We start from the raw sequence: 13684 nt of genomic DNA on the forward strand, positions 1-13684 counted from the left end.
ATGAGTTTGAGGCCAACCTGGGCTACATAATGAGTTCAAAGCTGACCTAAACAAAAGTAAGACCCTGTCTCAAAAGGGTGGGGGGAGTTGGTTAAATTAAGAAAAATTAGATTAGATCACTAAATTTCCTATGTTACTTTGCTTGCATCTGTTTTCTACACATGGAGCTCACAAGAGCTCAAAACATTACTAAAACAAAGTGCTAACATTCCTAATTAACAAAATGGATTTAAATGTAGTATATAGCATTTTACCAACTTGCCCCTTGAAACACAAAACTGGGTATAGTTTGTTCAGTAAGTTATTAAAGAAAAACACTGCATTAAGATTTGAGTTTCTCAGATAAAACACCATGGCTGTCTCCAAGCACATGGCTACAAATTCTAAATCTTGGTCTTATTACAATTAGCCTCCAATGGTTTGAAACAGCATACACATCCTGAATCGTAACTACGCTCAACTGCATGCATGTTAACAAAACAAAGGTGAGGGGTTACCTGGCAAGGTTGTTTCATTTTAATGGCTATGACGTGGTATCTATAGCAGCAAAGCTCACAGGTCCAAGAGCCTCGCTCACTGATCCACTTTAGCAGACACAGCTGATGTGTGTACCGAACGGACCCATCACACCGGCAGGGGTTTAACAGCTCACCCTGGAAGGAAAACATCTCAGGGTGACTATCCGTGTCTCTCTTTAGAAATGTAATGCCTGCTTTATTTTCTTTCAAAGCCATTTACCCAGAAGGATTCAACCATCAAGCTCCATCCCAGAAAATCAAATTAAAATTTTATACCTCTGATGGGAATCAAACTAAAGTCTTAAAACTATTTCAAAGATATTGCTTAGAGTTATGACATAAATGTTCTCCCAACATACAAAATGTCTGCAAGATATAGCTCCCAATACCCTTGGGGGAAAGCTGTACTATTAAATCTCTGTAATAACTTTTAAGTGGATGGTCAGATGCATTTCCTCTGCAGTTATTCTTAATCAAAAGAAGAAGTGCACAGCATCCCAGAAAGCAGCCTGCAATAGCATCGTGCTTTTATTTTTCTAAATGTAGCATCATAAATATTGACTTAGGGCACTATATTCTTGAAAGCCTGCCTACTCTTCTGCAATTTCCTTACTTTTAAAAATATTAAACTAATGTTTGCTCAGACCACACATTCTGTAAGAGAGATAGTATTATTCTTTCTTCTGCACGGTAACCATCGTATTAGTTTACATTCCCCTCTAGTGGTGTTTATACTTTTAGAATTCTGCTTCAAGCACAATATAAAGTACATGGTTGGCTAAATAGCTTTTCTTTCAAAGTATTTTCCTTTTCTTTTGAAAGAATGGTAGCACAAGTATCATGTCCCCGAGATTAGATCACCAAAATTTACAACAAGGAAAGACCCTGCTCTTTTTGATTGTGACATGACTCACCTGCAAGCTTTATTCTCGGACTACCCGTCTCAGGATGCATTAACAGAAAACGGACTTCAACTTACATCCTACGTTGGTTTCTATGTGTAAGCCAAGATCTCTGGAGTGATTCACAAGAGACACTTATGGCCTTACAGTTAGCATTCTCGCACCTGAAGAATGTGTAATTGCAAAACCAGATACAGAGGGGAAAGTGAAGGTCCAATTAATCCTATATTCGCCGCTTGGACATTGTCCTGGCAGTCAGGGAAGGGGAACACACAGCCCCTGGGTTTCAGGAGGCAGGGACCTCAAACCTCCCTAAGAGGACAAGAGGCGCGCGCTGTCCGCGGTGCTGAAATCTCCACCCCGGCTCCCGGGCCGAACCCGCTGGGCCGCCTGCCGCCCCTCGCCCGGGGTCCCGCGGGCCTCACCTGCTCGGCGCCCTGGAAGCAGATCTTGCAGATGGGCTGATGGTGCTGGTGCTGGTGTCCGGCGCGCCTGTCGCCGCCGCCGCTGCTGCTACTGCGGCTACTGCACACGGAGCGCGTCTCGGGCTGGTCGCCGGCCCGCCGCTGACCCTCCGCGCCCGCGCTGGCCTCGGGCACCCCGGGGCCGCCCTTGCCCGTCGCCGCCGCCTCGGGGACGGCCGCGTCCGGGTGGCGCCCGGGACCCGCGTCCGAGTCGCCCGCGGCCGATCCGTCCTGGCCGGCGGGCAGCTGGGGTGGCGGCGGCGGCTCGTCCGCGCCCCTGCACCGCGAGGCCACCTCCCCCGGCGGCGGCGGCGGCTCAGCGGGCCCCGCGGCGCGCTCGGCCGGGATCGCGGGGAGCTTGGGCAGCGGCGGCAGGTACCGCGGGGCGGCGGGGGCCCGGGCGGGCTCCCCGGGCGGCGGCGGCGGCGGGGGCGGAGGGGGCGGCGGCGGCGGCGGGGGCGGCTCGTCCCCGCTGTCCTGCCCGCGGCCCCAGCCGCCGCTGTGCCCCGCGCCCAGGTTCATGCTGGAGCCGCCGCCGCCCTGCCGGGGCGCCGGGCACCGTCTGCGGCCAGGAGCGCGGAGCGGGCGGGAGGAGCGCGGAGGCGGGAGGCGACGCCGGGCCGGGCCGGGGCCGGGCTAGGGGGCGGGACGCCTGTGGACGCGGGCTGGCGGAGGAGGCGGCTGCTCCGTGGAGCCGGAGGCTCGGCTCTGACCGAGGCGGCGCCGAATCCGCCGCGCGCGAGAGGCTCGGAGCTCGGGGCTCGGGACGCGGGGCGCGCGGGGCGGGCGCGCGAGGTGCGCGTAGGACGCGCCCGCCGGAATCGGGGATCCCTCAACCGCCTGCACCAACCCCGCCCCGGGGCGGCTCACGTCGGTTCCGGGGCGGGTTACCCCTCCACGCGGCGCGCGGCACTGCGGCTCTCGTGAGCAGGCGGGGGAGGGGTCGCTGCCGCCCGTCCAGAAGCCGTTACCGGGTGGGCAGCGGCGAGTGGGCCGCGTGGGGGCGCGAGGGTCCAGGCGGGGCACCACGTGGGAGTGGGGCGCACGCCGGAGCCCGCGGGGCGGGGCGCAGGAGGAGCGCACGGGACCCTGGCGCGGTAACTGTCGCTGCGGGGCGATCAGAGCCGGGCTGCCGGCAGAGCCCCTCAAGGGCAGGCTCCCTGGTTCCCCAGAGCCTTCCAGCAGAAGCCTCTGGAACACTTAAGCTCCCGCGGCCGCCACACCCCCTGCATCCTCCTCGCCCCTTCTCCCCTGTATAATAAGTATCCCGGATCATTTGTAAATAGCTCGTGCCTCTCGGAGCTCTGCTCTTTTCCTGGAATGATTCCTAATAACAGCCTGAGGTCACTTTCATCCTTGTAGTGATGACACCGCCCCTTACCCTGGAAGCGGGGCTGGACTTCGGATCTAAATTTTACTCACCCTAGTGAGCCAAGTGTTTCTGTAACTGCACCCAACAAAAATGCCTCTCAGGGACACCTCTTTGGCCCAGGTCCTTTCTGAAATAAGCTCCTTCGTTTGCAGTGACCTGGATGGAAATCGAGGCAACTGCAGTAGACCCCAGATTCGTGTAGCGTGAAATCATAAGTCACCGGATTTATATAGTGCGATGTGTCCGTGCAAATCAGTGGTGATTTTCACTGATGTAACGCTTAACATGTCTCTGGCATAACCTCCTGGCTTTCAGAGCCCTCAATTTGGCTGCATTTCACAGCTGAAGACCCAAAATCTGATAGGCACAGTAACTTGTTCAAGGTCACCAGTCTATTATTAAAGAACTTTTGAGCTCCCTGACTCCAGACTCCCAACTCTGGCATCAGTGATGTTTTTTAATTCCAACCCCTTCTTCCGGCCTCCTAAAATAGCATTGTCTTACGTGTTTGTTTGGTGACACTGACTCCCATTAACAGATGCTTTGAAATGGTTGAGATAAACTACCAGCTAAGTGAATTTTTAGTTACACATTTTAGCAGTTGGACTGTATTTGAATTTTTTAATGCAATCTTTTGACAGAAATTGGCTTGGTCAGAAAGTAGAAAACAAAGGCAGTGAAAAAGAATTCAAGAGTGCTTTGACACAAATGGCCTCAGATGAGGTGGTTTCCAGGAATGTCCTCTCACACTTGATTCCTTCAGACTAGCTTATTTTTGGTAGCAGAGTGACAGGCAGCAAAAACATTTTTGAAATAATAGTCCCAGTGAGCACCAGGAACTCATCACAATGAAAAAAATGTAGCTGTGTGATGATAGGCTTTTATTTTTGGTCTTCACCTGTCAAAAGAACATTGCACAAGTCTGCATATTACCACTCCTAAGATTATCATCATCATCATCATCAACATAATCATCAGCTCCGATCACAAATGCTTAAATTTAAAAAGGTGTCTCCATGTATATTAAATTCCCTGAGTAATTCAATTTATGATAATTACCATAATTTGCAATAAAATACATTATTGCCTAAAGGACAGAACAGAAGCTGTGGGTCTTTATAAGCTCTGTAGAATAATTCAGCAAAACAGACAAAGCAGGAAAAGGACACACAGCAGGGCCTCTCGGTTGATTGTTTATGAAAAACAATTAACTCCCACATGAAAAAGATTAAGTTTCCTTGATATTGTAGGTGACCACAAAACAGTTTCCCAGCTTCAATGACCTCTTCCTTGAAAGAGCAACTTACTAATGACCTTCAGTCCACCCAGAAAGGGTTCAATGGATCAGAAAGAACACTTTTGTAACTTTGACTACTCTTCGGTGGTAAAAATATGGAACAATAGAGAAGACAGAAAAGATGAGTCACACTCAGCTGCTGGCACCCAGGTGAAAGAGATGATAGAGACGGGGACAGCAGATAAAGAAGGACAGAGGAAGGGCAGGATGTTCCCGGCACTGACAGCCACCGGGAGCCGATAGGCGTCGGCCAACTAAAAAATGAATGAGAGGAAATGATGTCTTATTAAATCTGAGCAAATTTTAAAAGGTACATCACACCTATCTTAACCTATCTGCAGAAGAAAGAAAGAGATAGTACAATAAATTCTTGAAGAATTTCCATTTTTATATTCCCCTCAAGACACACACACACACACACACACACACACACACACACACACGCATGCACACAAGTGTACCCTTCACCAGATGGGGGAAGTTTCATGCTACAGTACAGACCCTTTAGATTCCATGAGTGTTTTGTGTAGGATGGAGGGAGGGGGGAGAATGAGAGGGGCCGGGAAGTATGCTCTGAAAAGTCCTTTAGTGATATTAAGTAGGTGTGATGACTTTGGTGTGCCCTCAACACAATGCAAGTCATTCTTGTGCAGAGCTGTTTAAATTACTTTCAGTTCTCTTACCTCTCAGGGGTGTTCCAAAATTGTTCAGTTTGGGATACACTAATTTTGTTTTTGTGGCCACTGACTATGATACACAGGATTCTCAGTTGCCCTCCAAAATCTGGGAGAAAAGCAGCTAAGAGCTCTGGGTATGTCACAGAGCAACAAGAGTATGCCTCGTGTTAGGGAGGGTGATTGTTAAAGAGGACAGAGAAGTGTCATCTGTTAGTGCTGATATGCAAGGCAGAGTATTATTTAGTAGGCAATAGCACCAAAGCAATGTCATCACCATGCCAGCAGAAGGCCCTGTGTGAATGAACGCACAACTGATACCTCTTCTGTTTCCCCTGCATTTCACTCCAGACTCGTGTGTTGAATTATGTCCTTCACACTCACTTCTAATTAACTAGTTCCAAAAGACAAACAGTGCCCCAAGACCTTTTCCTGAGGTTCATGATGCCAATAAACACTTGCTCATCCAGTTGTTCCAGCCAAAATCCTTGAAGTCATCCTTGAGTTTTCTGTTTTATAGCATATATTTAGTGCATTTGAAAAATGCTCTCCAGTGTTCTCTCAATACACACAGGATGTGACTGTTCCTTCCCATTTGCCCCTTCACCGCCCAGTCAGTTTACCCCACCATCACAGTGCACAAGGACTATCAAAAAGGTCTCCTAGGGCCGGAGATTTAGCTCAGTGTGCCTGCCTAGCAAGCACAAGGTTATGACTTTGATCCCTGGTACCAAAAAAAAAGGTTCCTAACTGTGTCCCTGCTTCCTGTTCCGGAACTCATCTTCTGACACAACCAGGAGGATCAGCTTCAAGTCCAAGTCCGATTACATCAGCCCCCTGCTAGGTATCCACAGTAGCTTCCGTCATACTTAATGTGATGCCAGAGTCTTAGCAGGCCCTACTGTAAGCGCCCCCTCTAGTTCCCGGTGCCTGCTCTGCAGGGGTCTCCTTCCCTGCCTACCACTCAGCCCTGTGCCTTCATTCCTAACCACACACACCTTCTCGATTACCCCAATTCTCAGGGCTCAGGCTTTTCACCCAGAGGGGCCTCATCAGAAAGGCTTTCTGTGTGAAGGTGTTCTGTCTACAGGAGAATCCCCCTCCCGTGTAGTGCTAACTCTGGTCCAGCTTTACACTTTTCCATCTCACTACTCACCATTTTAGATACTGTATAATTTTTAAAAAACCAGAATGTCTACATTTTAAGAATTATTTAAAAGACATATGACCATTAATGCCTCTTAGAATACCCCCCCCCTTGCTTTCAACATGTTTATCGTATCTTTTTGCCACTTTGTGAAGCAGTCATGAGAGTCTTCTTTTGTGTCTTTATTTGCACTGTCATGGCTGCCTAAGTATTCTAAACCGATTAAAAATGTTTACCATTCGTGGTCATGTTGACTCTGGGGAGGAACCAGAAGTTGTGTGTTGCCAGACTCAGTGAATGAGGATACTCTGCAACATTTTATTTGACAAAAATTGTCATAAGTGTTTGACCCACAAGAAGCAATCAAAACATACCATGAATGATTAAATAAAAAATACAGCAAAAGACACATTAACACTTGGAATACTCTTGCTTTGAACATGCTTGTCCCATTATTCTTGCTTCTTGGCAGTGTGCCTCTTACCGTCATGGGGTTTGTTTTCAATTTAATTATTTGCCATATTACTATTGACCACTGTATATACACACGTGTCCATATTGTGTATATTTTGCTTGACTGTTTCTCAACTCAGATCTTTGATTAGAACTCTGAACCCAGTGCACAGTTTTGTTCATAGCTCTAGTGCCTAAGAAGAGCACTAGGCCAGAGCAGCACTCCGCCAATATTTACTCAACAAACATATGGATAATCCAGTCCATCAAGCATGTAAATATTCATCAGCCTCCGTGTTTAAGGCACCATGTAGCTGGTTAAATTGACATCCCCAGGTGGGAATGCAATCTGTAGAAATATACTCCATGCAACACAAAATATTTTTCTCTGTTCCTCAAAGGAATTTACCAAAATTATGCTGTTCTTAGTAATGTGTAGTTGCTACCTAATTGGTTGCCGCCTTATTCACAGCTACCATTTGTAAGTGAGGCCAAAGTCAAGGATGACCTTGATCTTATATTCACTAAAGAGACTTGTGAGAAATTTTAAAATAATCCAATAGAGCCCGAGGTAAAGGATACTGACTAGATAATCCTGGTATCTGACTACACGCGTCACTGTTCCACTGTGCACCCAGTACAGGATTTTATACCACCCTGCTTTCCCGAATCTGTCAATGCTACCCCTAAGTTGGCTGTCGCTATTTCCCATAGTCTTTCTACCATTTTGTCCTGCATTTCCACATTGTCTTCTGTCCCTACTAAGTCCTTTCCACTCAAAAACACTTCCAAATCTAAGCTGGTTGGTCTTCTTTCTACCCCTAATAGGTACATTGGTCCGCACCAACTTACCTTGACTTGACATTGTACCAGATATCTTCCATGAAAGCTTGTGGATACCTAAACTAAATAGCAATACCATCAAAACTCACTGAATTCCATCAAAAAAAAAGTTTTTTGACTCGGTTCATGAGTGCAAACAACTTAGTTTGCAAGTAGTAACTTCTGGCAAAATTTTGTTTCAGTTTGCAAACACTGCATCAGGTGACACACTTAACCATAGCCATCTTTCACACACACACATACACACGTGGCCATCTTTTGCAAAACCGTGGAACCAGTGAAGTTCTTTAACCAAGAACCCACAGTTCTTCAAGTGTTTTGAAATCCTCATGACAATGAAGTATTATCTTTTTTTAAATTTTATTTTGAAAGAAGTAAAAATGCAACATCACAAGACAGAACAAAAACAATCGAGACAATCCACTGAAATTGGTACAGGATTTCACAGCAGGATACTGGGATAGTAGTAATATGTACTATGGTATATCTCTTTAACTTCACAATAGTTGTCCAGTCAATTAGGTATAGCAAAATCAAACCAAAAATATAATATCACAAAACCAATTGAGGAATACTGAATAGAGCAAAAGAAACAAAACAAAAACAGTGACAACAACCTTTGCCTTCAAACAGAAGATAGAAGGAAATCCCCCATATTTACAATACTGCATATGGTCATCCTCCCAAGAGATGCTGAGACATCTATCCCCAGTAGCTATGGAGCGGGAGGGGAAGGGTGCTTGATTTTCAGCCCTCGTGGCAGTGGGCTCACATGGTTCTCCTCCAGGCCCACACCACAGGCACTTACCAAGAGGGTGGGTGAATAACCTGTCTGAGTCCCACCATGGCTGGATCTCTGGAGTTCTCAGTGAAGTATTATCTTAAGGAAGTGTTTGATTTACAAATGATCATATTGCATTTTAAAGAATAACCAAGCTTTGTTTCTTCCTTTGTCTCTCCTACCTTGAGATTTGGAAACTTGAAAGTGCTTTTTACATCAGAGATGTGTACACTTTAACACTCATGGAATGACTATGTGCAGGATATCCTAAAACATCAGGCATCTGGAACGTGAAGGACTCAATCCAACCTGATGGGGCCAACTAAGCTTCAGAAGGGTCAAATAAAGCTGCTCATGATTCTCTTCAACTAAAAAGGATGTGTTTTCTATCAACAAGATTAGATGAAATTTGATGTTATGTTGTGTGCTCTGCTTTGCATTGGGAGTTACATATGTGTTTATCTTTTCCATTGTGCTCAAATTTAAGCCTCACTACTTGAGTCTGTGTCTAATGGACCTTTTCTCAGAAATCTATAGTCAGTATCAAGTTAGTGTCAATTTACTAAGCTCCAGCTTAGTAAGTGTGGATTAAATTAATAAATACTAACTGAAATCTTCATTCCAAAGTACTATTGCTTGCTTTTTAAAGTTATTGGTAGAATTCCACATAAATGAAAATTTAGAGAAGGTTTCCATGAAGTCTGAGTGGAGGGCAGAAGATTAGTCAAGACAGGGAATTTGCTCAGTAGGGATAAATTCTTGTGGAAGTGTATAAAGTTTTACATTCATTGTTTCATGCAACCAATCAAAGGCTGCCACAAGTACAGGAGAATACATGAGAACAGTCATATATTTCTTTCTCTTCCCTCTTCATCTGCTTACTTTACCTCAGGACACCCAACCCTCCCCCAGGTCACCTGACCAGTGTGAGAAGCAGGGAGAACATGACCAAGCGGAAGCCTGGCTTTACCTTGGTGCTGCCCTGAATCCTGGCTGCTGTGGAGTTCTTTTTTTTTTTTATTTAAGGAAAGAAAGCAAAAAAAAGGAATACAAGTTATACAGAATTTCAGAGAGAATAAACAGTAGGAAATCACTAGTTAATATATTACATATTGTTATCTTAGAAAAAGTTGTTCAAGTTACAAAATTAAAGCACATAGAGTGGACTTTCAAACAGTGAGACTGCAAATAGTTTTGTTCAATGATCCAAAAAAACTTAGTAATATGATTATCTATCTTATATACTTAAATATACATGCAGTTATATCCTTTAGAGCACTTTCTTTTCCTCTCTTTTGTACAATGACAATTACACATTTTGGGTTTTATTACTCGCACAGTTCTTATTACTTTTTTTTGAAGAGAGTAAAACCAAATGTGACATAACAGAACAGAGTCAGTCAAATCAAAAGGATAGACATAATAGACAATGTAAAAACAAAATACAAGGTGATCAACAATGGTTACCATACTGTCTCTTGCTATCTTAAAAAGAATTGCCTATATCATTAGTTATAATAAAATTGAGCAAAACAGTAAAGAATAAAATCAAAACATTGGAGACATTACAGGACTTTAAAAGAAGATAACAGTCAACCAGAATGGGTGTCATAATGAATTTTATTGTCTTCACAGTTGTTGCCTATACTTTCGAACTTGGTACTATCAAGCAAAGCAGAATAGGGGAAAATCAGTCAAAAAAAGATGGTGAGAGCAATACAGGGTTTCAAATCAAGTTAATAGGAAATCAAAGTGGGTTACTATATTGTATCCTGCTATTTTTTATTTTTCCCTTAATTAAAAAGATAAAAATAAAAAAGTAAATAATTTTAAAAAGGAGATTGACATAAAAGAGGCCATAACAACAAAACAGCGCAGGTCAAAGCATAACCATTTAAGCAAAATAGTGTTTCACCATAAGATATTCCAACATAAAAGTAGTTACCACAGTGTCTCTTTCCTAGAAATCTTTGAGTATAACTTCATATACTGTAGCATCAAACATATCAAGACAATGTAAAACCATTCAAGAGAATGACAGAATTACAGGGTATTTAAAATCAACTATCAGAAAATTAACAATGGTTTCTGTGTAATCTCCTTATCTATAAAAGTTTTTGCTTATATTATCACTTATAATAAAATCCAATAACATACAACCTGTTAAGACCGATGGAGACAGAAGAATAAAAGCTTGATGGGACTTCAAAATAAGATGATACTAAATCAGCACTAGCTATTATAATGTTTTGTTTTCTCCAAAATAGCTGTTTCTACCATCCAATCTTCTCTGCCTCATTTCTGTTGAGCTCTTTTTCTGTCATTAGTTGTCAGTTTGCTTTCTTCATTTCACTTTCTGCTCCATTCACTGTGGCCTCTCTGCCACTGTTTCTGGAATCTTGGTATTTTCCTTTTTTAGAACATCCTGCAATATTGTCTGTAGAGTTGAATTGGTGGTTGCAAATTCCCCTAGTTCCTCTTTATCCTGGAAGCACCTTGTTTTTTCATCAACTTCTAGGGACAGTTGTGCAGGATATATCAATCTTGGTTGGAGGTTATTATCTTTCAAAGCTTGAATTATTTCCCCCCACGCTCTTCATGATTTCATGGTTTGTGCCAAGAAGTCTGCTGTAATTCTGATGGGGGTTCCCTTGTAAGTGATCTGTTTCTTCTCTCTGATGGCTTTTAATATTCTGTTCTTATATTGGATATCTGGTATTTTGATTATTATATGCCTGGATGTAACTCTGTTTGGGTTGTAGGTGGCTGGGGTCCTGTATGCCTCATACATCTGAGTATCTTTACCTTTTGCTATATTAGGGAAATTCTCTTGGATTATTTCTGTGAATAGCTTTTGTAGTTCATTTGTTTGTGTCCCTACTTCTTCTTTTATGTTCATTCTTAAGTTATAGATCCTCTTATCATCTTCTAGCCTTTGTGTTATTGCTGTTTGTTTCCTTGTTATTTTTAAGAAGCTTTTAATGTCATGCTCCCATATTACAAATATGCCCTCCAGTTTAGATAATCTATCCTTAGTTTCTTTCAAGCTGTTATGCCAGCTTTCGATAGAGTTTTTAGTTTCCTGGTAATCTCTTTGAATCTGCTTCACATATTCTATGTTTTCTCTATTTTCTCCATCAAACAATTCTCCCCTTCTTTTCTGTTCTTCCATTCCACCATCTGTTTTTTCTTGGGTGGTGCTTAGCATTTCTCTAACTATTCTACTTAATATCTTGCTTTGCTTCATTAAATACTTCTCTTTCGAACTCGTCTATGAGGCTCCGGAGATATCGCTTTATGTCTATTGGTGCCGTGTCTGATATTGCATGTTTTCTTTCCTCATTCTCCTTTGCATTCACCTTTCCTGGATCAGTTTTCTCAGGACTGGGGACTGAGGACCCTTTCTTGTTGCTTCCTCTTCCCATACTTTTTGTTCCTTCCATACAAGTGAATATAGGATGCCTAGTTTTTTTTTTTTCTCTTTGTCTGTTACAGTTTGTTTGAGTTGCACCGACTAGGTATTCCTGCCCACTGCAGTGTACTAGGGAGACACAGACCTGGGCAGCCTCTGCTGGGCCCGCCCCTCCAGGTCAATCTATCGAAGGCTTCACCAGTAGGGTGCACCCCCAGTCGCTGGGACCTGGTTTGGGCTAACCTACTGGGTCTTAGTAGTCAGTGGCGTCACCCAGGCCAGGCGCTCCCCACCAATCCCGCTTGAGAGGGGAATATATAACTTAAGTTACTGCAGCATCCTGTTCCACCAAGTCTGCCCAGTGCCAGTATATCCTTTGCTGAAGCCTCCTACTCTATGGAAGGGTCCCTGTTTCACTCACTCACTGTAGGTCGATGCAGGGCACCCTGCCAGTCCCGTTCTCAACTCCATTCGCCGATTCCCACTCTCAGAGTTTTCGTGCATCTCTCTCCCTGCCATGCCAACTGGGATGCAGCAGCAGCAGCAGCAGGAAATTCAAATTGTGGCTTCCAATGGCGTGGGATCCAGCTTCTGCACTGAGACTTTATCTGTTCCTGTTATAGCACCGGGATTGCATTTCCAGTTGGTTTCTCTTAGCTTAGTTTGTTCCTGGGTCAGCAGGGTATATCTCCCCTTGCTTAGGACTCCTCACACCACCCCATTCCTGGATTCTAAGTGGGGTATCTCAGAGAGCCTCCGTAGATGCTGCTAACTATCTGCCATGTTCTCCTGGAAGTCCTGCTGTGGAGTTATTATGTCTTTCATGGAGTCTCTGCAACAGAAGAGAAGCCCTTCAGACAACTAGTGGAGGCACCTCCAACCTGATGCTGAAACACTCACCTCAAGCACCCCAGCATTTTTCCATACTTTAAAACCTCTAAAAAAAATTGCAATTGACCCAAGCTGGATCATGAACTTCCAATCAGTCACTTGAAGATTCCTTCAACAAAATTGCACATTATTCTGAGTAACAATTTCTCAAAGAAAATTGTTCTTTCAGGGAAATGAATGGTCAATAGATAAAAAGATGCTAATTATCCCCATTTCTTGGAATTTGACATGTAAACTATAGCACTTATGGTACATGTTACCTTCACTTTGAGAGTCTGAACTCCTGCAACTTATCAACCCATCCTGGCTTAGCCAACACTTGAAACTCTTGCAAAAGGTGCTGGTTACTGCAGTGAAAACCAAGAGTAGAAAGCTGCAGGTTTTTCAAATGCAGAAAGGCTTGCATGTACAGGAATAAGTTAGTACAGTGTAAACATAATATTTGATATGGCTATGAGCCCAATGTGTGTGTGTGTGTGTGTGTGTGTGTGTGTGTGTGTGTGTGTTACAGATGTATGTGTGTATGTCTGTATGGAGGATCTTACAAATAACAGATAACATCTAAAGGAGACTGAGCACAGAAAACAAAGCACCATCTATTTGCAGCCAACAATTAGCAAGTGACATCATTTTGGTGAAGCATTTTGAGAGATATATAGTTAGACCTGACCTCAGAAAGCCTACAGCACAACTAAGTATACAGGTCGATGTCCACACACGTTACACAGATTAAGAGTTACAGTAAGAGAAATAAAAGCATCCTCAAAGTATAGACTCAAACAGTTTAGCATGAGAAACATGATTCATTGTAAAAATAAAAACGTTTCTTGATGTAAACCAGTTGGGCCGGAAGCTGACGGTCAGAGAGGAGTATACTAGATGTTCTCCATCTCAAAACTAGAAAAATTAAAGAGCTAGAGAAATTTCTGT

At 43.9% G+C, this 13684-nt stretch overlaps 1 protein-coding gene and 1 pseudogene across 1 annotated transcript in view; both read right to left on the reverse strand.

Moving 5' to 3' along the window:
• Marchf11 (membrane associated ring-CH-type finger 11) overlaps positions 1-2840 on the reverse strand; it is a 114045-nt gene extending 111205 nt beyond the window's left edge. The window contains exons 1-2 of the mRNA XM_063257995.1: positions 1846-2840; positions 498-653 (exon numbers count right to left, since the gene is read on the reverse strand). Of these exons, the coding sequence (XP_063114065.1) occupies positions 498-653; positions 1846-2406 (717 nt within the window). The 5' untranslated portion in view covers positions 2407-2840. The remainder of the gene's footprint in view (positions 1-497; positions 654-1845) is intronic.
• The window catches only part of LOC100720603 (nicotinamide phosphoribosyltransferase-like), a 62251-nt pseudogene continuing 51087 nt past the window's right edge, over positions 2521-13684 (reverse strand).

Source organism: Cavia porcellus, unplaced genomic scaffold, assembly GCF_034190915.1.
Source record: "Cavia porcellus strain 051 isolate PalLab524CR breed Dunkin Hartley unplaced genomic scaffold, mCavPor4.1 scaffold_11, whole genome shotgun sequence".
Classification (NCBI taxonomy): domain Eukaryota; kingdom Metazoa; phylum Chordata; class Mammalia; order Rodentia; family Caviidae; genus Cavia; species Cavia porcellus.